The sequence below is a fragment of the Alligator mississippiensis genome, chromosome 5 (genome assembly GCF_030867095.1).
Source record: "Alligator mississippiensis isolate rAllMis1 chromosome 5, rAllMis1, whole genome shotgun sequence".
NCBI classification, from domain to species: domain Eukaryota; kingdom Metazoa; phylum Chordata; order Crocodylia; family Alligatoridae; genus Alligator; species Alligator mississippiensis.
This window is the reverse complement of record NC_081828.1, coordinates 1214863-1238388: the sequence shown is the minus strand read 5'-3', so window position 1 is coordinate 1238388 and position 23526 is coordinate 1214863. Positions and strand designations below refer to the sequence as shown.

The 23526-nt window shown below is 47.4% G+C and overlaps 1 protein-coding gene across 12 annotated transcripts in view; it reads right to left on the bottom strand.

Annotated features, from left to right (window-relative positions):
• The window catches only part of ST3GAL3 (ST3 beta-galactoside alpha-2,3-sialyltransferase 3), a 267669-nt gene that overhangs the window by 113338 nt on the left and 130805 nt on the right, over positions 1-23526 (bottom strand). For 9 of the 12 annotated variants that reach the window (XM_059727709.1, XM_059727708.1, XM_059727707.1 and 6 more), the window contains one exon: positions 21731-21823. The exons of the other annotated variants lie outside the window; for them this stretch is intronic. In XM_059727709.1, coding sequence (XP_059583692.1) covers positions 21731-21823 — 93 coding nt within the window. The remainder of the gene's footprint in view (positions 1-21730; positions 21824-23526) is intronic. 12 annotated transcript variants of the gene reach the window in all.

Below are 23526 nucleotides of genomic sequence, written 5' to 3'. Positions count from 1 at the left end.
CCTTAGTCTGTAGAGGGCTGGGATTATCTCAGAACAAACCACCCTCCTGGTATGAACTTATTTTGAGCGTTGATGAACTGTTAAAAGATTCTAAGTGGCATTCAAAAATGTTATGTCTGACGGGATAAAGACTGTGAAAATATTCATAATAAACTCAGTAGTTGGAACTGCGTTCAGCTTACTGCGACAGCCGAGTGCCTTCAGTAAAACCACTAGGAAGGAAACAAACAGCTGCTTGAAGTGCGCCCGGCCGTTAAAACGATTCTGTCAAACCAGCTTCCCAAATGGCACCTGTCAAAGTGACCTGGTGCCTCCCTTATCGCAGGTGATCGGGTTAGATGTCAAAAGATGACATTCTTAACAGCCAGCATGATGCAGCCCGCCTGGGCTCGGAAATCCAAGATAGGTCCTCCCTGCATCTTCTAGCCAGCTAGCATGACTTGATTCATAATGCACGGAGCAAAACCATCCCATTGCTGTTGGAAGCCCGGGAATTGTTCCTGCTTCCTCAAACTTGGGCAATGAGAATGAGAGCGAGAAAGAGACAGAGAGAGAGAGAGAGAGAGACCGGATGCTAACTGCAAAATGATCCTGCACTGGATGGGAGGAAATGCTACTTCCTTCCCGCCTTTCATTTCCCATAGTTCCATGAATAAAACCAAGAAGAGAAGCTAAAATGTTCAATCTGCCAAGAGCCATATTGCTCTGTGGCTGAACTGCCAGAAAGCAAGCAGTAACACAGGGAAACAGTTGCAGGAGGGGAAGGAATTCATCTGAGCATGGCCACTGTTGTAGCTGCAAAATGCTAGACAAACAGGATAGGACTGCAAACCATAAATGCAATGCCTCGTTAAGGTCCAAGCTCCCATTATGAAGCTGCTCTGCTTTGGCCACTCTATAAGAAGGGAAGTCAAAGCTTTCCTTAGCCGTCTAGTTCTCTGCTAAATCCAGGAAGGCTCATTTCTGCCCCAGGTTATCAAAACAAAGGAAAGTAAATAGTCTTATCCATGAGTCCTGGGAAAGATGCGTCATCCTCTGGCAAGGGAACCTGGGGCGAATCGTTCCTCAGGCTTCATGACACTGGTTCAAGGCTGGTCTTGAAACTTCCCAACGCAGTTCAGGGAAGGGGCGACACACTGGGGTGCCTGCAATAGCAGAGACTGGATGTGATGACCCAAGAGCCACTCCTACGCAGCTGCCTTACCACGTCTGAGGAAGGCAAGTCCTGTTAGCAGGTATGGACAATGCTGCCAATTCGTGCTCTCAGTAACTCCTGTCTGCGCTCGGTCTGAGGAAGTCCTGTGGCTCCAATCGACCTGAGCTGCGAGGCCTGGGGAAGAAAAACCTGTCTCTCGGGGGTGGAGGGAAACACGACTGTGCAGCCGGTACAGCTCAGACACTTCAGTTCCTCTAACACAGCACAGGGCAGAGGACCCGTCCAGTTTAGCAGCTCGCTGGGCTGGGAGAAGAGGTGGGACACGTCTGCCTCCACAGGGCATTCCTACTAAAATGCCTGCCCTGACAAGCCCAGCTAGAAACGAGGGGCATGGAAGTTACTCTCGTTCCTACAAGGCCTTCTACTTGCAGCCTGCTGTCGTGGACTCCCGAAGTGGCTGTGCACACCTCCGGCATCCTCAGGACCAGAAGTACTCGGTGACACGTGTGCCCACCAAAGAAGTTCAAAGGGACCGCCGGGGAAGAAGTGCAAACAGAGTTTGATCCAGGGGAGTTTAGTGGCAGGGCAGGGCTGAGCTATTCCAGGGGAGGGTGAACTATTTCTTTGTAAATGCATGTTTACTTAAGCCAAATTTATTTATCCTGGTCATATGAGGAAATCCCTACTTGAAGTGACCAGCTCCACAGCAGAAGTAAACAGACCTTGCCTTTATAAACTATTTGGTATCCTGTTCCATAAATAGCTAGTTACAGTTTCCTTGGGGAGCAATGCTGGCCAAAGAAGCGCGAGCTGTGTGTGGGGGCAGGCGTCTCTGGCAGCACGTCAGGTTTTGCGGGGAAGGTTGGAAAAAACAGAGCAAGGTTTTTTCTGCATCTCCCCTCTTAGCCCAGAGCCCGTCGCCACACTCTGCCTCCCCTCAGTTTGACATCCCGTGTGCACGGGCACAGGGCAGCAGGAACCGGTCCTGCGGCGCTGCAATCCAGGCTAGCCAAGTAAGCAGAGCCTCGGGCTCTACATCTTCCCTTACCACTGCCTAAATCCCAGAGATGATGTTTAAGTCAACAAGCAACACAAACCAACAGCAGAAAGAGCCTGCCACCACCTGCTCTGAGAAAGCTCCTGCTTGCCAAGACACAGGTTGCATTAAGGCAGCCCGGAGCCAGAGGTGGTGGCTTGAAATCTCTCTCCATTCATCAGGACAGACTAGAAAACAGCATCGTAAAATGTAAACAGCTCGCAGAGAACAGACTTGCTCGTGCCGCTCCCTGCTCATCTGCTGTCTGGTGAAGAATCCGCTGTAATTCTCTCTCGGATACGATCCCAAAGTTATTTTTCCTCTTCTGAAATCAAAATGTAAAATTTATGGCCTTAGCATAATTGTGCCATGACTCACAAAGGTTGCTGTCCAAAGTACTTGAGCTGCTTATTTGGAGTCCAGCGATGAAGAGCTAGCCTAGGACGTTGGCTTTGCAAAGCATACAGCAGAGCCACCACTGCAACAGGCTGCTATGATGAAGAAAGCAGCTGTCACAGTACAGCTTCCTCCTGACTGTCACTTTTAGGCCAGCCAAGTTTCCTCTTTCCTAAAGCCCTTGTAACTATTTTTAATATTTAGCATGGCTCTTTTCCCCCCTCTTTAATTTAATAGTCATTTAACAACACAAATAATTCCAAGTCTCTAAGGGACCATTTCAGATGTCTAGTAAAGCACTGGATTTCTGTTGCAAAAAGCAGCAATCCTACAATAGAAGCACACTTCATTCTTTATGAGCAGAAATAAAACTAGGCACGCACGCCCATTTAAACTTGAACACCACAGTGGGCTCTGACCAGCCATAGTTTTTTCAAGCTCTTCTGCCATCAGAGCTGCCAGAAGCAGGTTCTGCACTACCTTAATGAATACGAGTCTTTCTTCCCTTGAGAAACTAGCCTCTTCTTAACCAGGTGGTTTTAGCTGCATCAAATGTCGCTCCAACCTATGCAGATCCACAGACCTCTAAAGGCAGGCGCTGCAAATGTCAAGCTGTACTGAGGGATTGTGCGAATTACACTGGAACAGGTGATGTGCAGAATGGAAACGGGCTGAAGCTGGTCCAGTGCAAACATCAACCTTGGAGAGGGAGAACAACGTGCAGTCCCTAAAGCTGCCACCTTCCCACAGAGCTGCTGGCGCTTCAAGGAATCCCATCTTCGTTTGGGAGCTGCAAAGATTTCCAGGCAAAGTGCAATGAAACGTGATTCCCTCGAGCAGAGGTGGACAGAGTTTTGTGGTTCTGAGTGTTGAAGGAAACTAGGGACACGACCCGGAAAAGACAAAAAAATTCAGAGGCATGAAGAGACAACTCGCTTTAGTGTTGTGAAAAAGCACCCCACTGAGAGGAAAGCATACAATAGCCTCGAGGCTCACCGCATAAAGCACCTCCTAAACAAACATTTTAAAAGAAAATCAAGAAGCAAAACTAAAGCCAAGGAAATGGTTTAGGGAAAAAACCCTGTTCTTTGTGCAGACCCAATTCTTCAAGAGAACTTCCCAGAACCGCCCATCCAAGCCGTTCAACGGGCACGGAGCCTCGCCAGCCTCATCACCAAAAGCAAACTTTCTACGGCCCAAAACACCTGGATCCAGACCATGCCAGGACAAGAAATGTAAAACCTGCCAGCACGTCGCCACCACCCCACAATAACTGCACCCCACAACAGAACCAGCCCCATTCCTTGCACCTCCAGAAGTGTGATACATCTCGTCCAGCGCACCGAATGCCCCGATGGAAAAGACACAGGAGAAAGCAACAACACCTGCGAACAGAATGAACGCCCACCGGAAATCTATCCAAGACACAAACACCCGACGACCTGGGGGTGCCCGCTCCTCACAAGACAACCACGCTCCCTCCAGTCTCTCAGTTCTAGTCCTTGAAAGGAATTACAACACACCTCTCGCAGACAAACCTACAAACTTCACCTCATCGATCTACCGGATACTAAAAATCACGGACTCAATACAGACATTGGATTTATGGCGCATTACAACCTGCCTGACATCCAGTGACCCCAGGTAACCCGTCTGCATTTCATCAGCTTCCATCTATCACCATTCCCTCCTTTCTCCCCCAACCTACCTGCCTCACACCCATTAATTCCTATCCCCTCTGATCTTCCCTCCCTCGTATTTGCATTTTCACAGACCTGTGTTTTGCATATTGGCTTAATCTGCTATCCCACCCAGGAGAGCACACACACACCAGCACTCTCCCTATGCGTGAAGAAGGGGGGTTGCGCCCAAAAGCTTGTAAAGAAAAAATCTTCCAATTATTTAGTTGGTCTAATAAATGATCTCATACGTCCCCAAAGAACCTTGTCTGCCATTCTTTATGCATGGCATTTCTACAGCTTAGCCAACAAGAGAGGGCACCAGCACACACCCAACAGCAATTCTAGTGCGACACTAACAGCTCCACCTTGCAACACACAGCTGCTCTTGCTTACCAAGGCACATGCAGCCCGAGCTGTTTCTCCAGGCATTCAAAGGTGAGATGAGGTCTTGTGAGAGCAAGACCAGCCCAGCTCTGCAGAGCTCATGCACGACCTCCACATGCTTCCACTGTGCTCTCTGCCCACCCTGCAATCCACGCTCTTGTGCCTCTTGGGCCCGCTTGCCTTCAGAAATGCCCACCTCCCTGCCCCACATCATCTGCATCTAACTTCTACTGAACCTTCAAGAAGGATGCGGATAACCTGGAGAGGGTCCAGAGAAGGGCAACTCGTATGGTCAAGGGCCTGCAGACCAAGCCCTACGAGGAGAGACTAGAGAAACTGGACCTTTTCAGCCTCCGCAAGAGAAGGTTGAGAGGCGACCTTGTGGCTGCCTATAAGTTCATCACGGGGGCACAGAAGGGAAGTGGTGAGGATTTATTCACCAAGGCGCCCCCGGGGGTTACAAGAAACAATGGCCACAAGCTAGCAGAGAGCAGATTTAGACTGGACATTAGGAAGAACTTCTTCACAGTTCGAGTGGCCAAGGTCTGGAACGGGCTCCCAAAGGAGGTGGTGCTCTCCCCTACCCTGGGGGTCTTCAAGAGGAGGTTAGATAGGCATCTAGCTGGGGTCATCTAGACCCAGCGCTCTTTCCTGCCTATGCAGGGGGTCGGACTCGATGATCTATTGAGGTCCCTTCCGACCCTAACATCTATGAATCTATGAATCTATGAACCCAGGCAGATCAGGACTGGATCAGAGGCCCACCCAGCTCATGAGGATGTTTTCTAGCAGTCCTGGGAAGCAGCCAAAGCCAACATGCCATCCCCTTATAATCACTCTCAGCAGCTGGTGCTCAAGTGGCTACCCAGGTTTCTGGGCAGACATGGTTCTTTGGGTACATGTGATATCTTTTATTAGATCAACTAAACAGCTGGAAAAATTGTTCTTTGTAAGCTTTCGGGTACAAACACCTTTCTTCAGAGAGACTCTCCCTATGCCTAAAGAAAGGTGTTTGTACCTGAAAGCTTGCAAAGAACATTTTTTTCAACTATTTAGTCGGTCTAATAAAAGATACCACATTTACCCAAAGAACCTCATTTGCCTATGTCCTTAGACCAACACAGCTACAACCAACTACCCAAGTTTCTAGCATTAAGGCCATTCTGGTTATTTTGCATTTCATTGGTAGCAAAAGCCCCTGGGAAACCACAGGAAATTCAGCTGACAACTGACAGAGCCGCCAACTTTCTTGTCCACCAGGTTAATTCCTGCAGTTCTCTCCCTACGCCATGAGTAGAAGCATCCTGGAAAGGGAAAGCAGTCACCACCATGGGAGAGACGACGTCACTGTGAAGCGTAGGGGATGAGGGGACAGCGTTGCATCCTGTGTCACGCCAAACACCTCCTCCTTCAGAGCTGGTGAGCAGAACTGAGAAGGGCTGTCTTGTAGTTTCATTTCTGATTTTATTCTGCTGTATATTTAGGCTGAATTAGCCCACAATGGTAATGCAACCCATGCAGCAGTGAGACCAGGGCTCTTTCCCTCACAGCCCAGCGCAAACGCAGTAACCTCACCCTGCTGCTTCTGAAGCCTCCCACAGCCACAGCGGCACAAGGGCTTTCAGCAGTTCACACTTTTCACCCTCAGTTGCCTCCCGTGGACTTGGAGACTTCCTGGTCAGACCATGTCCAATTTGCCTACTGTTCTTGCATATATTGGCACATCCTCCTTGTCCACATTTCTGGCCAGTGCAAACTAGCTCCGGGACAGCATTTGCCTGTTTCCATCCTCCTGAAATGACTGTAATCAGAGATTTGACTGCAGGAGCATGGAAGGAGGCAGCCCAATAAAAGTAATTAAAAAATGAAAAGTTCAAGAGGAAACATGAGCAGGATGCTCGGAAGTTCTCCAGTTCCGTCATACAGGCCCGAGCGCCCTCAGGGAAAATGAAGGGAGGCCAAATTCTCTCCATACTTTTCTGTACATGGAGGAGCTTGTTTGCCAAAGCCTCACGTTTCCCACAGCAGCTCCCCTGACACCGCAGGAAACCCGCTGGGGCTCTGAGTGGATAAACACACATCACAGGACAGATCGTGACGACTGCTCTTCCCAGGACACGAACCATTGCGTCTCGATGAGCAGAGCACCCAAAAGGCCGTGCTAGTGGCCGAGTGCTCACTCCTGATTTTCTAAGGCTCAGGATACATAGGCAAACCACACCGCAGTGAGGCCAGACGCTAGGCAAACGGTGCTGGATTGCAAAGAAAACTCCCTGTCCGCATCAGCTGGAAAAGAGCTTTCCACTTATTGACTGTAGAAATAAAAGGAAATATAAGCATTTACTTCATTACCCTGTAAATACTTAAGCATCTTCTGAAATACCTCACAGTTTAAATACCCGGAATTATATTTAACTTAAGATATAACTACATTAATATCCTCAGTGGAAGCATTTGTAATTAATACTAATATTACCAAAAATAAAATAACTATATCACTGCAACTTTAAGGCTTCATGCATACAAATAATAAGCAGGAAGGAAATGTAGAACTTAATGTCAATTTTTCCAATTTAGCCACCTAAAGTCATAAGCCAAAGCAGACGGGGCAGCCTCGGCTCCGACTGAAAGTGAGGGGCGGCAGCTGCTGGACGCCGGTGAAAAACCCGGCCAGCGGTGTTAGGTGCGTAACTCGAAGCATTCTGCTTTAAGTTGCCGGCAGCAATGGAAACTCGGTGGGGCTCTGTGTTGGCCAGGCTTGAAGGGTTACGTGCTACAGCATAATCAGCTTCATTAAGCGGCTTCCTTTATTTAATCAAAGGAACGCAAATAGAAAATGAGATACAAGTACATGAACAGCATGCTGGTTTGCATTAACGAAAGCTTTTACATTTCCTGGTCATTTGGGACTTTCGACTGAGAGGAGCCGGCCTGTGCGCTCCTGAGAACCAGGTGAGCGAGTTGCTCGCGTTACTGGCACCAGAACCACACGGATGAACCCTTATCCACGTGCAGGTTGTGTCATATTTAGCTCTTTTCCGCATTAATCGCAGGTTCGTACAAAACACAGATTCCTGCCATAGCCGGGGAACGGAAACGAATGTGGGAGAGGTGAAGAGCTCAGACTGGCCGAGTGGCTGTAGTAGCTCAGAGCATCTTGTTTTGTTCAGCTAATATTTTATCCCCCATTTCTGCTCTGCTGGCAGCTCACGAGGTGTGGGGAGCTGATGAATGGAGCTACGTAAGGAAGGCAGTGGCATTTAGTATCCACTAGAGGAAACGCACACCTGTAGCAACTCGTCGCTCAAAGCTCAGCTTTCCGGGAGGTCAAGAGAGCGCAGTTTATCTCCGCAGTTTTTGTCCTCGGAAGAGCTGAAAGAAGCAAGTTACAAGAGACCCACACGGAGACAGGCTGCAGGTTCCAGCCCAGCGCTCCAGCACCCGCCGGCACTCTTCTCGCCACCGCTCTTTGCAACTTTCCCCGCAGAGATGTTATTACAGCCGTCACGGAGAAGTCCAATAAAACCCGACTCTTTAAATAGTTCCTGCCTCAGTAATACACAGACCAGACTAAACAAAGCCCATAGCAGGACACCTTAGTTAATGACCAGGAATTGAAATACTCCCCACTTTCTAGGATGTTAGCAAAGAAATGCTGACAGCCCCAAAGAAAGGTATTTGAGACCTCTTACTCTGGGGCTGTTCAGCACCTCCAGTAATGAGACCCTGCTCTGGCCTGGGTCTAGACACTGCCGTAACACAAAAGGACCATCCCCACTTGTGACAATCACATGGTTGAGAGAAAACACGCTATCCCTCCCATACGCTTGTTCTGTATATGGCACTCATTTACACAGACTGAGGGGAAAACAGCAAGCAAATGGGTAAAAAGATGTTTCCAAATGACAGAATCCAAGTGAGGGTATCAGCGCGTCTCTTGAATGTGGCACTTGCTTATCTGCCCGCGTACCTGGGCTGGCAGGGAACGGCAGGGTGATGCATCGTGCAGCAGCCATGACGGTGCGGGGACACGACACCTTGCTTCCAGTCTAGAATTAGGCGTAGTGTGTGGTGAAGGAGAAAAATGTCACGGTAGTCACGATCCCAAGTAAAGCCCAACTGCTCCAGATCAAACCAACCATGCACTTGGATGCCGGGCACCAGAACGCTTCCCAAGCGGAGCACAAGACAGCTGGCTCAAGCAGAGCACTGCGCATGCCATCTGAAAGGAAGCAATGACAACCAGAGCTCTGCCCAGACACTGCTGTTCAGCACTCGCGCCGGGGGCATGGGAGGATCTGTGCACACCAAACAAAAAAGCACCATAACCTGCACACTCGCTCTCTCTCTTTCTCTGCCCATTAACATGCGGCAGTTCCTGCCCTGCCAGCTAGCTCAGCTTGAACGACACAGTGAAAGCCCCGCTTCAGCCCGTCTGCTTTATAAAAGACTTTGCTTGTTGTTCTGGGTGGGCAGCAGGGTTGGGGCTGGGATATTTGGTGGGTTTGCGCCAACATTTTTGCACAACGTAACAATAAAACTCAAGTCCTTTAAAAAAGAAAACAAAACAAAACAGCCCCACAACAGTCAAATGTCCACCTCTTCCTTGAAACAAGGCTTTGGTGCATGAATGCTGGATTTTGTTCTGGCCCTCGCGGTCCTACCCTTCCAGCAGAGCTGACTTGCAGAGGCCTGAGGAGGCGTGAGATCCCACCGCTCACTCCGAGCCCCACGTAGGCACAGGTGTGGCGGCAGGGAGAGCGAGGAAGGGCGGAGGCGTCCCACCCGCCACGAGCTCTAGAGATACCCGAGGTGGAAACACTTCTTCATAGTGTAAAGGACTATTCTGAGTTCACAGGTCTGCAGTAAAGATAATAAACTAACAGCCATATAGAAATAAATATCTTAGCCCACAGCAGGGGCTGACGCCCACCATGAATTCTGCTTAGATCTACCGAATGGCTATATAAGGGCAACTGAAACCTTTGCATTGAACAGGATTTTAGCAGCAGCCACTTCAGCTCCTGTGCTCAAAGAGGGAGGCTGCTGGAGTGGAGCAGAAGTGGATTTGATTTTGTTTTTACAAAGAACATGTAAAGGAGGAATGCCAGCAGGAGGGAGAGAGAGAGAGAGAATTTGATTCTCTTTTAAAATCTGTTTTTTAAATATTTGAAAGGAACTCTGTAACCCTGTATTTCACTGGGGATTTGAAATCTTTATTTTTTGTTTTCACAGCTGAATTATGAAAGCACCTAGAAGCACAAGTAGCTTGGGACATTACCGTCCCTTGTGCACGTGCACTTCACCTGGAAGGACACATCTGGAAAGATGGAAATCTCACGGCAGACTGGAATTTGGTGACGTCAGTTGTTGCTTCAGCTTTCCGCTCCGTTATTCCTAAATTCAAATCTTACCTCAAAGCCCAAGGGAAAAAGAGCGTAAGGTGCTTATGAGACCTAACGTTCTTGCTCATCTACGTTAGAAAAGTGTCATACATAGTTTATCGAGAGCCAGCTGCCTTGCCTTAGAGGTACTGCAGATTAGGATTGAGAAGCACCTTCAAAACCGGGAAGCAGCAGCCCAGGCCCGGAAGAACAGGACTGGCATAAATCCGGTGAGGTGGAGAACGTGCTGGAGATCAAGACTGGAGCAGCATGGGATGATACCAGCATTGAGGACGACAGGCAGACCTGGGCTGGGAGGAAGCGTGTGCACTGCTGACCCCTCTGCACAGGGCTGTAACCTGTGACACTGGTCCTCCGCTTTTCTGAGCGCCAAATATTATTCTGCGACTTCTTGCAAAAGAGGACTAGACATGACAATTTGAGTTCAGTAGGGTTCACAGGAGCTCTTTTCCTAGGGGTAAGGAACAATGTGTGGTTTTAAGGATGGAAGGAATGAGCACAGAAAGAGTTAAAAAAGAGAAAACAGCACTCTCTGAATTGATCAAAAGTTTGTGCCAAAATAATTGGCCCAGCTACTGCTACTTCTTTCTCCACTGGCCCCAGGAAAACAGTCTGCGATTCATGAAAATAAGGGTTTGTTTCAATCTGTTGTATGGCTCTTAGCACAGAGGCTGTGGTTGTACACATCTTCTCCTACTGATACGAAAGCCAATTCATTGCTGTGCTCCCGTGCAGTCCTGTCCTCTGTACTGAACTCCCCCCTGCCCTCACCCTGGCCTTTGAAATTCTCAGCCTTGGTCAAAATTTGCTTCACGCTAGGTCAAAAGGCAGGTCAAGAGAACCCTTTTTCCTTTGTTCAACACAAAGGGATTTCCTCAGCCAGTCATAAATATCTGCAAGTGCCATTTTCCCAGAGCAAACCCTTGCCAGCCACAATTCAAGCTCATCTGTAGCCTACAGACATCCCCTCCCTAACTGAACCCCTCACCTCAAATTTTTGCCCGAGCTGTCAGCACACATGTGCTGTGGTTGGAAAGCTGTAGAAACTGAACCCTGCCGCACTGGCATGCAAATAGCAGGTTGTGGTTTGTAGGCAGAAGTCTCCACGCTATTCTGGCCCAGAGCAGGGCAGACAGAAAGAAAGAGGGGGAGCCAGATACAGACAAGCATCCTCACCGCAGAGAGACCAGGCACGGAGGAGGCCCCAGGGTCACACACTTCCAACAAGTCTGCTTTCCCACAAAAAGCTCGAAGCATGAACTCAACACTAGCACTTTTAGCTCACCCCAACACAGCAAAAATAGCCTCATTCACTGAGCAAGGACCCAGCAATGCCATTTAAAAAGCTGCTTTTCCCCACAGTGTTTTTACTTTTAATTTCCTTCACACCTTCAGCAGGCAGCAGCCATGCATTTGAACGTTTCATTTTTACCTGTTACTCCCTGTCAAGGTACATGTAAGATGGAGCCATCCTGGCCCCAGAAAGGACGGGACAGGATTACTGCAACATCATCTCAGAGCTCCTTCGGCAGGCATCATCCAGCCTGACCTCAGCACGCAGGACACCGCGCTTCTCCCAGACGCTGGACTGGAGCTCATCCTTTACAGAGACATCCGACCCTGACTTAAGGACTCCAAGAGATGGCGAGGTCACCGCCTTCATCAGAAACCTGTTTCAGTGCTTGTTACCTTGGCCACTAGAAAACAGCCTCTTCTTTCAACATTGAGTTGACCAACCTCATCTCCTTGTATGACCGGGGGACGGACTGCCTGCACAAGGGAGACGAGGTTGATGTCATATATCTGGATTTCAAGAAGGCCTTTGACTTTGTCTCCCATGATGTCCTGGAGAACCGTGGCCTCAACCATCTCCTGGTCCAGTGGCTGGGGAACTGGCTCTGGGGTCAGACCCAAAAAGTATTAGTTGCTGGGAGCAAATCAACTTGGCGCAAGGTGACCAGTAACATCCCTCAGGGCTCAATGCTCAGGCTGGTACTCTTCAACATCTTCATAAATGATCTGGATTCGGGTGTCAGATGTGGACTGGCAAAGTTTGTCAACGACACTAAACTATGGGGGAAACTATGAAACTATGGGGGAAGGCGGTCACACCGGAGGACAGGCTGGGGATACAGGCCGACCTGGCCAGGCTCGCAAGGTGGGCGGACCAAAACCTGATGGCATTTAGCGCAGAGAAGTGCATGGTGCTCCATCTTGGGAGGAAGAACCAGCATCATACTTATAGGCTCGGCAGTGTACCTTGCTAGCACCATGACCGAAAGAGACTTGGGGGTCTTGAGTGACCACAAGATGAATACGAGCCACCAATGCAATTCTGTAGCCGGCCGAGCAAACCAAACTCTGGCATGCATCCACCAATGCGTCTCAAGCAAAACCAGGGATGTCATCCTCCCACTCTACTTGGCCTTAGTGAGCCTGCAGCTGGACTACTGCATCCAGTTTTGGGCTCCCCAGTTCAGGAGGGATGTGGATAAGCTTGAGAGAGTCCAAAGGACTCTCATATGAGCCCCTTATATGAGCCCCGCATATGATCAAAGGCCAAGAACGCAAGTCTTACGGGGGAGAGGCTGAGGGACTTGGGACTCTTCAGCCTGGAGAAGTGAAGGCTCAGGGGGACCTGGTGGCTGCCTATAAGTACATAAGGGGGATGCATCAGGATCTGGGAGAACAGCTGTTCACCAAGGCTCCCCAAGGGATAACAAGGTCTAATGGCCATAAACTTGTGGAAGGCCGATTTAGACTGGATGTAAGAAAAAACTTATTTACAGTCTGAGTATCCAGGGTCTGGAACAGACTTCCAGCCTATGGCAGGAGGGTGGACTTGATGATCTTGCGAGGTCCCTTCCAGCCCCTAATGTCTATGAAATCTATGAAATTTGTCTCACTGAACTTCCAGCCATCAGATCTAATTGTGCCTTCTTCTTGAAGACTGAAATGCCCTCTACCATCAGATGTGCTTTCCTCACGTAAATACCTTTAACAAAGTCTCACTCTTTTCTTCATTACACTACACCTCAATGGTCAGGTTCATTTTCCAGCCTTCAGGATCTTTTCTGTGACCCTCCGCTGAACCTTTCCAGTATTTCCACACCCTTCAGGAAGTGCGGACACCAGAACCGGACACAGGCTCCGGCAGCTGATTTACCAGCTGCGCGTACAGAAGCACTTGCCTGCTTCTCCTTCGACATTCACCGTGTCACAAGCCCAGGATTGCATTCACTGTTTTAGCTACAGCATTGTGCAGCGAGCTCATGCTGAGGTCTTTTCTATGCTGCTGCTTTCCCAGTCTGCCACCCTGTAGGCACAGCTGACGTTTTCTGCTCCCACGTGGCTCACTTGACTGTAATAAAGCCTATTTTGCTGGTTTGTGACCATTTGGCCAGACAATCCAGATTGCTGTGTATGAGAGATCTGTCTTCCTCATTCATTTCCTACCCCTCCAATCTTTGTGTCATCTTCAAACTTTACCAAAGATTACCATCATCTAGATTGTTGGTAAAATATTAGATGTTGTTGGACCAAGAACCAATCCCTGGAAACAGCAAAAACAGCTCCTCCATTCATTAATGTCTCCCCGTGAACAAATGTATTTTGAGATGTGTGTGAGAGTCAGTGTTCGGTCCACCTAATATGTGCCTTGTGCATTCCCTAGAAAGCAAGATTATTAGTTAAATGTCACATAGTATTTAATGTAATGCCACAGAGAGATCCAACCCAGCATGTGTGTCAACAGAGTTACCTTTATCGACCAGACCAATATTTTTGTAAAAAAAAGACAACACATTTCTTTGACAAGACCAGTCTTCCACGAAACCATGCTCACGACCATGATGTTTTTAGCCTTTAATTCTCTGTTGATAGAGGAAATTTGGGGGAGTTAACAGTTTTTACTGTGTTCTCAGAGTCAAAGTAAGACTTACCAGTGCATAGCTCCTCAAATCATCCGTTCCACCTATAATCTATTGGTCTAGTGACTATTGTATTGCTGGCTAAAAGGTTAATAAAGGTTAAATCCTGCAGGATCAAATCTACAGTTGAAGACAAAATTCAATGGCTTGGTGTTCGCATGAACAATATCAGGAAACCACTGGTTGAAAACTATGCCCAACCTCTGCAAAAGGAGCACATAAACCCATTTATTCAGACTCAGGATTCCAGCTCGCAGTACTGGGAGACCTTTCAAGCACAAGATGACAATATATACTTGGACTTCCTTTCAGACATTCGACTTGATACTGCTTGCGGCTCTGTTTAGAACATTACACAAAATCAATCTAATACATATTTGACAGATTAAAAACTGGCTAACCATTAAGTTTTTTATATATCTATATTATCATCATCATCCACCCACCCACCTACCCACCATCTATCTACCCACTCATCTATCTACCTACCTATCTAAAAGAAAGAATTAGCAATGAATGAAAATGTTCCTAATGGGCCGATTCCCTACCCAAGCTATTCAATATTTTTAACAATGCTCTGGAAAAAAATAAAAAGCCATTTTTGATAATGATGCAGAGATTGATGAAGAGGTAAATACCAATGAGCACAGATCCCCAGAGGCACAGAGACCACTTAGTAAGCTGGGAACAATAAACACACACATTTTAATACAGCCCAATACCAGGTCAACTATCTAAGAAGAATGTAAGTGATAAATATAGGATGGGAAACTGCATTTTGCAAAACAGCAGCTCTAAATAAGACTTAGGGGCTACGGTAGACTCAACTTATTATGAACTCCCGGTATAATCATAAATAAGTTATTAATTTGACTCTTGAATGCACAGAGACAGCAATATCCAGTTGGAAGAGAGAGGTATTATTACCTCTGTGTATGGCATTGGTGAAACACCTAAGGGAAAACTGCATTGTTTTCGCATTTAACATGGACAGCAGAAAACTTGGAAAGGGTTCATGAAAGGGCTATAAGATGCCTGGCAAACATATTTTGGAAGGAGAGCGCTCATGTATTTAGCTACTGAAAAGACCTTCAAAGGCAACTTAATTGTGGTTTGTGAGTACTACCCAGGGAGCTGCTGTATACTAATCAGGGCTCGTTGGTAGAATAAGCAGAGACATAAAATACAGTGACTAGAAGCTGCAGCTAAAAGAATTCAAAGTGGATGTGAAGTGCACGTTTTTAACCAGTGATGATGGTTAGTCACCAGACTACTTTACAAGAGATTCAGCAGATTCTTCTTCAGCAGAGATCTTTATGTTAAGACAATCAGGCCATGACCTATAAGGGCAGGACTGGGAGAAAGTCCACATCCTATGCTCTGAAAAAGTTTGGACAAGTTTGGACAGTCTGGGGTTTTTTTTTAAATCAATGCCTGTTTAAATAGTTGTACATCATCTTCTATTGCCCTAATTAGAAATAATCTGGATTTTTCCCCAGAGAACCAGGATATAATATTTTCCATCTGGGAGAAGGCACAATTCAAAGTTATGGGTCAGTTATTCAAGAATAAAAATGTTTTATATGTAGCTATTTTAAGTCCTTTAAACAATCCTAGCTCCCTACTATACTATCTGCAATTAAGACAGCATGCCCTTAAAATAGAGGTTGAAAGGGTTTCCACAGACCTCTTACAAGACTGGAAACTGTAATTAAATATTAGGGTCCGAAGATCAGAATAATTTCCAATATTTACATAGAACTCAAAAATTGATATGCAAGATAATAATGACAACAAGATAACTATAATAAAAGGGGAATAACTTATAGGAAGAGGAACCTTCTTCAAGCAGCAAACCTGAATCTGGAAAAGACCTGCTACCATTTTCTATGGACATCTTTATCAAAGTAAATCGCTATAAAATGCTTTCCAATGATTCATGGGTGTGAAAGAAGGTCCTCCCCATATCTGGTGAGAAGGTCTAAAAGCATTCAAAATTTGGGTGGGTATCTTGGATTTAGTACTCAAAACCAATGGACCCAGACAGGACTTAGACTAGCTAGCGCCCACTGGCAATCCCTCGCAATCGAGGATGATTGTCTTTCATGACTGTCATATCTGTGGGTCTGAAGATGGCTCCCGAGGCCGGTCCAGGATCGACAGGTTCTCTTGCAACTCGGGCACGTCTTTCCGTGATGGGTAGCTCTGGGTTCTTGATTCTGGGGTCTGCGACACGCTGTTTCTGCTGTTCCTGCTTTTCTGTCTCCTGTTATCACTGTAAGGTTTCAAAGTACTGAGATCCTTGCAGCAGATCTTCCTCCATTTGGGGCAGCCCTGGGTGATAGTCTCCCACAAGTTGATGTTGATATAGCATTTTTTCACATTGGCCTTGAGGACATCCTTGAAGAGCCTTCTCTGCCCTCCTCTTGAGCCTACGTCTTGACTGAACTGCGAGAAAAAAACTTGCTTTGAGAGTCTGGAGTCAGACATCCAGAGAATGTGGCAGGCCCAGCGGTATTGGATGGTCATTGCCTCAATGCTCGTGGTATTTGCCTGTGAGAGGACGCTAATGTGGGTGCGTCTGCCTTCCCACTGGATTCAAAGAATCTTCTGCAGGCAACACTGATCGTGTTGGCACTGGACCTGGTCCCAGTCACACAGTCACCATCCCTGGTCCCAGCAGAGTTGCCAATTGTTGGCACTGGATTTATGATCCAGTTACCTTGGTGGACCCAAACCCTCAGATCAACTACTTCTTCCATTCGATAATAGGCAAATGTTATTGATATACAGTGAAAGCAGATAAGAATAATGCAGGCAAGACAAACAAAATAACCCCTCCCTCTTCCCCCCCAATTCTATATCTACCCATCCAAGGGCTGTCACAGAGGGAAGGTACATCTGGGCAGTATGAGAGCTTCACCTTTGGTTATTTCTTGAATGTCAGATGTCAGCAGCCTGGAGGTCGAGGGCCATGGGTTGGGTGAGACAGGCTGGTAGTGTGCGCTGTCCATGGTGGCCTGAGGATCCCCCCTTCAGGGACCCTTTGCTGCTCTAAAATCCCTCCTTTTGTATCCTTTTCCTCCTCTGATGACTCTTCATCTCCTGGTACCATTGACTGGTTTCCCTGTGGTCATCATATTGTCCACATTCTGGTCTGTCAGCATATTCCTTTGTTCCCCAAACCCATCACACGCACACATCTTAATTTGGTTATTTACTGGTATCTTAATTTGGGCATGCCCCAGCCTCCTAATTTGGCCCATCCACCAAAACCAGAAATCTCAAGGGCTCGGTAGTTGGGCATTGTGACCTGGCACCAATGTGACAAGCCTATCTTATGGGTACACTGTTCATATTTCCCAGCCTGTTTATGCCCACTTATTCCTTGGCCTCAGGAACCATGCCTGCCTTGAAGAAACTTGGTCACAAACAGACTTTTAGAAACCAATTAACCCTGCCATTCCCCTGGACCATTGTTCTACGGTGATGTTGGATTTCTTTGTCTATGTCAGCCTTCTGCAAGAGATAGCTTCTGAAGTACAGGAAATACTCAATGTTCTTCAGAGTCTCACCGTGAGTCTGAATTACCGGAGCTGGGGAGTGTTCATAAGGAGCTTGCTGATAGAGGACCTCAGTGCTAAGTGTCAGTTCCATTTTCATGTATGCGTCGGTAAAGACGCTGACGATTGCCTGACGGTCTGCTTCTGAGTAAGCACACACTACAGCATCATCAGTGTACTGAAGCTCAATGACCAAGGCCAGGGTAGTCTTGGCTTGGGCTCAGAGTCAGCTGAGATGAAACAGCTTATGATCCATTTGGTAGTTTAGCTCCACTCCAACTGGAAGCTTGTTGGTGGTCAGATACTATTGGGGATGGTCCTGCTTTGAGCAGGGGGTTGGACTAGATGTGCCCTCCTTGAGGTCCCTTCCAACCCTCATTTTCTATAATTCTATGAAGCACGGCAGTAAGGAATATCAAGAAGAGTGTTAGAGTGATGACGCAGCCTTGCTTAATCCCCGTCTTAACCTCAAAGGGATCTATGATAAATCCATTACTGAGAACCACCGCTCACATACCGTCATGGAGCAGGCAAAGAATGCTGCTGACTTTTGGGGGGTATCCGGTCCTCAGACGCATCCTCCACAGCACTTCTCAACTGCCAGAGTTCAAGGCTGTAGTAAGATCAAAAAGGCCATGTAGAGAGGTTTATGGCAGCAGAGCTATACTGCTACACAGCGTGTCCACAAGTAGCAGATAGTGGAGTGACCTTCGGGGAAGGTTAGGCACGAAATAGGCCAGGGTAACGCTAATGAATAAGCAGTTGTGGACCAGGCACCTGCAGCAACACCAGGATGTGGTGGGGACAGCAGATGGCAATACCTTCCCTCCTGAAAAGCCACATATATCCTTTGACGGTGCTGTGACAGAGCAAATACAGGTTGCCATTATATTAAACCTGCCCAGCGCCCAGCCATGGGGGCAAAAGTCCTCAATGATGGAGCACGTGGAAAAAGATGTCAGAGTCTCAATGACTGCGAAGGTGGAGAAGGCTGCAGTGGAATAAGATCTCCCATTGTCTTGGCCTCCTGGCCACTGGATCAAGGTGCCATTCTGTCAAAAACCATGTGGAAGCTGATGTGCAGCAGTTTTTTCCATGATAAAAGAAACCATGCACAGGTCTCTTCCCTGAAAATGGTTTTCCAGCACATTTTTCAAGCCTTTTGGCGACCAGCTAGTGACAACAGGAGCAGGATTGTGATTGTCTGGAAGTTCCTAGTCATGAACTAGTGCAAAGGCAGCAGTTAAAAGAAAGTCGTCTAGCACTTGGATGAGGAAATTTAGTTAGTACAGTGATTCTCAAAAGTTGTCCCCAGCAGGGAGTTCATGCAAAGCTGCCAGAACCCTTCCAGCAGGCAGCTCTTGGAGGACCTGCAGCCAGTGCAGTTCTTACTACGAACACGGGCTTCACAGACCGTGTTGTGTGTTCCAGGGGTCAAGCATGAGCTGCATCATGCGCCATCCTACCATTTCCCAAGAATTTAAGATGATGGTATACCGGGGCGGGCAATTATTTTGGGTGGAGGGCCGCTTACTGAGTTTTGGCAAGCCGTCGAGGGCTGCGTGATAAATATAAATTTTCTACATTTTTTAGGGGCCGCCACAGGCCAGATAGAATGGCCTGGCAGGCCACATGTGGCCTGTGGACCGCATTTTGGTCACCCCTGTGGTGTACCCTATTCAACAGAAACAGGTATACAGCTCAAAGTGCTACCACAAATGTTCAGAGGAATTATTATGCTTCATGTCCTTCCCCAGCCTATCCCTCCCTTGCCAACTATTTCAAGTCTTAGCAGCTTGATCCTTTACAGGTGTTATGGATATTCTTTTGATATGCAAATACTGTGGGGGTAATCCTTCTCTACACCTAATCTCATGCAAGCAGAGGAAGAGCGGTGGCAGCCACATATCTACGGGAAAGGCTGTGTTTTCCTGCACGGTAAAGATGGATGTCTGCCTTTTGTTTGGCTGTGTACACTAAAGGTGAAGTTCATACCAGACAGCTTCTGCCCTCGCTTCCTTAATGGAAAACGTGGAGAAAGGGGATTGTCGTTATGAGTCTATTCAACTTGCACATTTTCACGATGTGGGGATCAGACTGAAATACAAGACAAAACCTCTGACTTCAGTAAAACAGGAGGTAATTCTTTTATTCAGATTTTAACCTTTCTACCCCAATCTGGCTCCTTCCCTTTCTACAAAGGGTTTGGTCTTTTCTTCCACACTAAGTGTATGAATGCCTCCTCACATGATGCAGGTATCATTGCTAGAAAGACTTGCATGTCGGTTTTCCAAGGAAGATATAGCAGGCAGCAGGAGTAAGTTAAAGCTGAATGAAGAAATTATAATCTTGCGGCAATAACCTCATTCTAACGTGACCCACTACTGGACCATAAGACATAAGAGGCCATCCCTGACCGCCCCAGGAGAGCTGCAACTGCGGCGCTGCTAACGCTCAGAATTCGATCAAGAGCCCTGTGATATTTATGGGGACAAGGCTCTTTGGGTAAATCCGATATCTTTTATTAGACCAACTCAAATAGTTGGAAAAATTCTTCTTTGCAAGCTTTCGGGTACAAACACCCTTCATCAGGCTGAGGAAGCATCTACAGTTGGTGCGTGCTCTCTCTTCCTGGATGGAATAGCAAAGAAGCCAGAGGCTGGTCTGCATGCGAGAAAGGCAGTCAGTGAAATGTAAACTGAGGCAGTCAATGAGTGAGACACAGGTGTGGGGAAGGGAGGGGAATGAAAGTAGCTGTTAAATAGTAGACAGGTTTATGGCTTTCCTCCAAGGCCCTGCTCCTCACCTCTTGTGACTACACAGGGGTCTTGGCTTCCATTTTTAAAAAATTAAACATTTCCAGACATCCTGGTTACTAAGGATAGTTTGAAAGTGTGGCCCAAGCGAGCCACCAGTGCTAAAGGCAAAGGGACCACCACGGTCACCCAGCCCAGCGCTCTGTACACCTTGCCTGTAGACCGCTCCCCGAAGCTGGGAAGAGGCAGGTCTTTTGGGAAGAAACCCAAGCTCATGTGGAAGTCTCCAAGACGTGATGAGTCCACCTTTTCTTCTAGCAAGCTGACATCAACTTCCACCCAATAGATCTTATTATCTTTTTGTCTTGAAGACTGAAAAACGTCCCCAGTGAGATCTCTGTTTCATGTGTAAAGTACCGATATGCAAGAAGGAAGATGTGCGAGGTGAGGTAATAACTTTCATTGGACCAATTTTATAGCAGGAAGAAAGTTGGACAATTTTGGGGCATTTCTCCCAACTATGAAGTTGGCCCAGTAAAAGAGATTACCTTGCCTTGCAAATCTTCCTTCTCGCACATTCCTGGAATCAAGACAGCTACAACACGCCTTAGTACAAATAAAGAGCCATCAAGTCAACTCTTATCGATTTCTTTCATAAACTGAACTAAACTCCTTAATCCTTATAGCACGAGGATTGCTTTTCCAGTGGCTGGTCATGTTTGCAGCCTTCCTTTGAACTGCTTCCAATATTTCCAACTCCTTTTTGAGATGCAGACACCATAAAAGCTCAAAACCCAAAAGGCAAATAAAAAGAATTCCCAAATTATTTTTTTAGGCAAATCTGTTAGGCCTCTGGGCACTAAGCAATGACAACGCTGCCAGGAGCCTCCTCATAAGGAAAAAAATAAATCCTGAGGAGATTAGTGTCATTTTTCGCTGGAAAAGCTGACTGAGGTGTATTGCAAGACCAGTCCGGTTCTCTAAACAGCGTTTCCAAAACACGGCTGCAGAGCAGCCAAGCATGCGAGAGCTGCTCTCCCCTCGTGTGCAGGTCCAGGGGAACACAAGCATCCTGCCTCAGGCGGCTTAATTTGCCACCCTGCGAAGAGCTGCAGCTCAGCGGATCTGCACCTGCCTACACACCAGCACAGACTTTGGCCCCAAATCTACACTTACAGCTTTCCTAACCACTTGCAGCAATTAGGTGTCACACTTCTGGATCTTCTTCCTGTCCCGCTGCAGTTAATGGCAGTAATTTCACTATCCAGGATCTCACCCTTGCTACGCACAGCACCCACTCTAGCAAAACAGGGCAACAACAATTTGCAGGACAAGCACTGAGCGCCAGCCCCCGGGGGGAACTGGAAGACCGCTCAGGAAGAGCAGGGCGGTAGCGCACAGACGCTGGGGACACATCACTCACTTTGGGAAGATGGCAGTCATGAGCGCTGACGCATACCCAGGCTTGCAAACCCCGTCGGAGTAATTTGCGTACTTTGATGCTAGTTCTGGAGGCCTGTGGAGAGAAAGAGAGGAGAGTCACGACTTTTCAGGGTATGAAATGCCAAGCGTGTCACCCTGACCCTTTTACTGTATAAATATTTTCCTAACAGCTCTTCCCAAAAACAGCTCTGAGCAGAACACGCAAAGATGGAAGAGTTTTTTACACAGCTTTTTACACTGGAACGAGAACATCAAACCAGCGAGCGGGGTGAGGTTTTTCTGAGACACACACAATATTTCTACTGAGGGGGATTTTTAGCTAGGTGACGTGCCTGGAGGGAACCAGAGCTATGCAGATGCTGTTTTATTCTTCTGCCTCTCAAACAGGAGACGAGATAAACAGCAACAGAGACCCACTTGTTCAGGCTATCTTTCTACTGCGGACAGACACAAGAGGTCTTGTAAGCACTGCACCACCAGACAAGCTTCAAACTTTTTAACCAAGTTGTAAAGCAGATTTCTACTAGTCTCCATCCACCAGCCTGTGTTTAGACAAAAAGGGGATGTACGTCTCTAGCGCTCCAGACGGACGGACACTGCTGCCACTGTTCTGAGCCGTAGTCTGAGAGCTCAGCCTGTCATCACGAGCTCAGGACACCGCTCTCTTCTTTCAGCAGGAACAAGGTTGAAGTGTTTAAACCTGCCCTGGGAGGAGATCCGAGCCGGGTACACAGTGTTATCACAGACTTGCTGCGTGACACACCACGTGCTAGTAATCTCTCTGTGCCTCAGTTCCCCACCTATAAACTGCAGATAATTTATAGTTACCTGCCTTATGGAAGGACTGCAAGGCTGAATTGCTGAGTGTTTGTAAGTCACTGACAGACACTTGGATACAAGGAACTACACAACTTATTACTGCTCCTCCATACCGAAACCTGCCCTCTGATGTGGCTGCTACCAGTTCAAAACCCGGACCTACATCAATACAGGCACACTGTGCTGCTTTGACAGGAAAAAGCCAAAAATTAAAATGTATTCTGTAAGTTCCCAAGAGTGGACAAAGTGAACAAGTACTACATTGTCTCCCTTACCACGCCTCAGATGAGATGCACACTGTTTTCGGAAGGCAGATTGCAGGGGGTGGGGAAAGGACTGTTCCAGCATCAGGACTGCTCGCTGGCCGCTACAGGCAAAAACTAGTGTTACACCTTTCACAGTCACTGCCAAATTGGCAGCAGCTTTTGGCTGCTCAGCCAAAAGCTACTGCTAATTCAGCAGTGGCTGTGTGAGGGTTGACACTGGACTCTGCCCCTGCTATCTGCTGGCCCAGCGAGAAGTAGCAGCCATTACAGTACTGCTTCTCCATGCTTCCATTCCAGCAAAGAAATGTATGTGTCCCATTTAAGCAATGTTTTAGAGGGCCAATGTTTTGGGAAAAGGTGTCTGTGGTACACAAGTACATACAGGTGTTTGAAACAATCAGTTCAAAAGAAAGAACCATAATTAACATTACAACGGTTCTTTCTTCCCCAAGCATAGCTAGCATGGACTACCACCCCAACTAATTTACACACCACAGTGCCAAAGACCTGGCTTCGAAGCTGCAGGACTGCTCTCATGGGTGCAATGTTGTATAATGGCAAGTAGCAATGCCACTCACTGCCGTGACAGAATACCATGAGATATCTTCTGCTCACGGTATTATGGTATCTCAGACCAACGGAAGGTCCTCCAGCACCCACTGATACTGCGATCTCCAAGTTCATGGTAAGA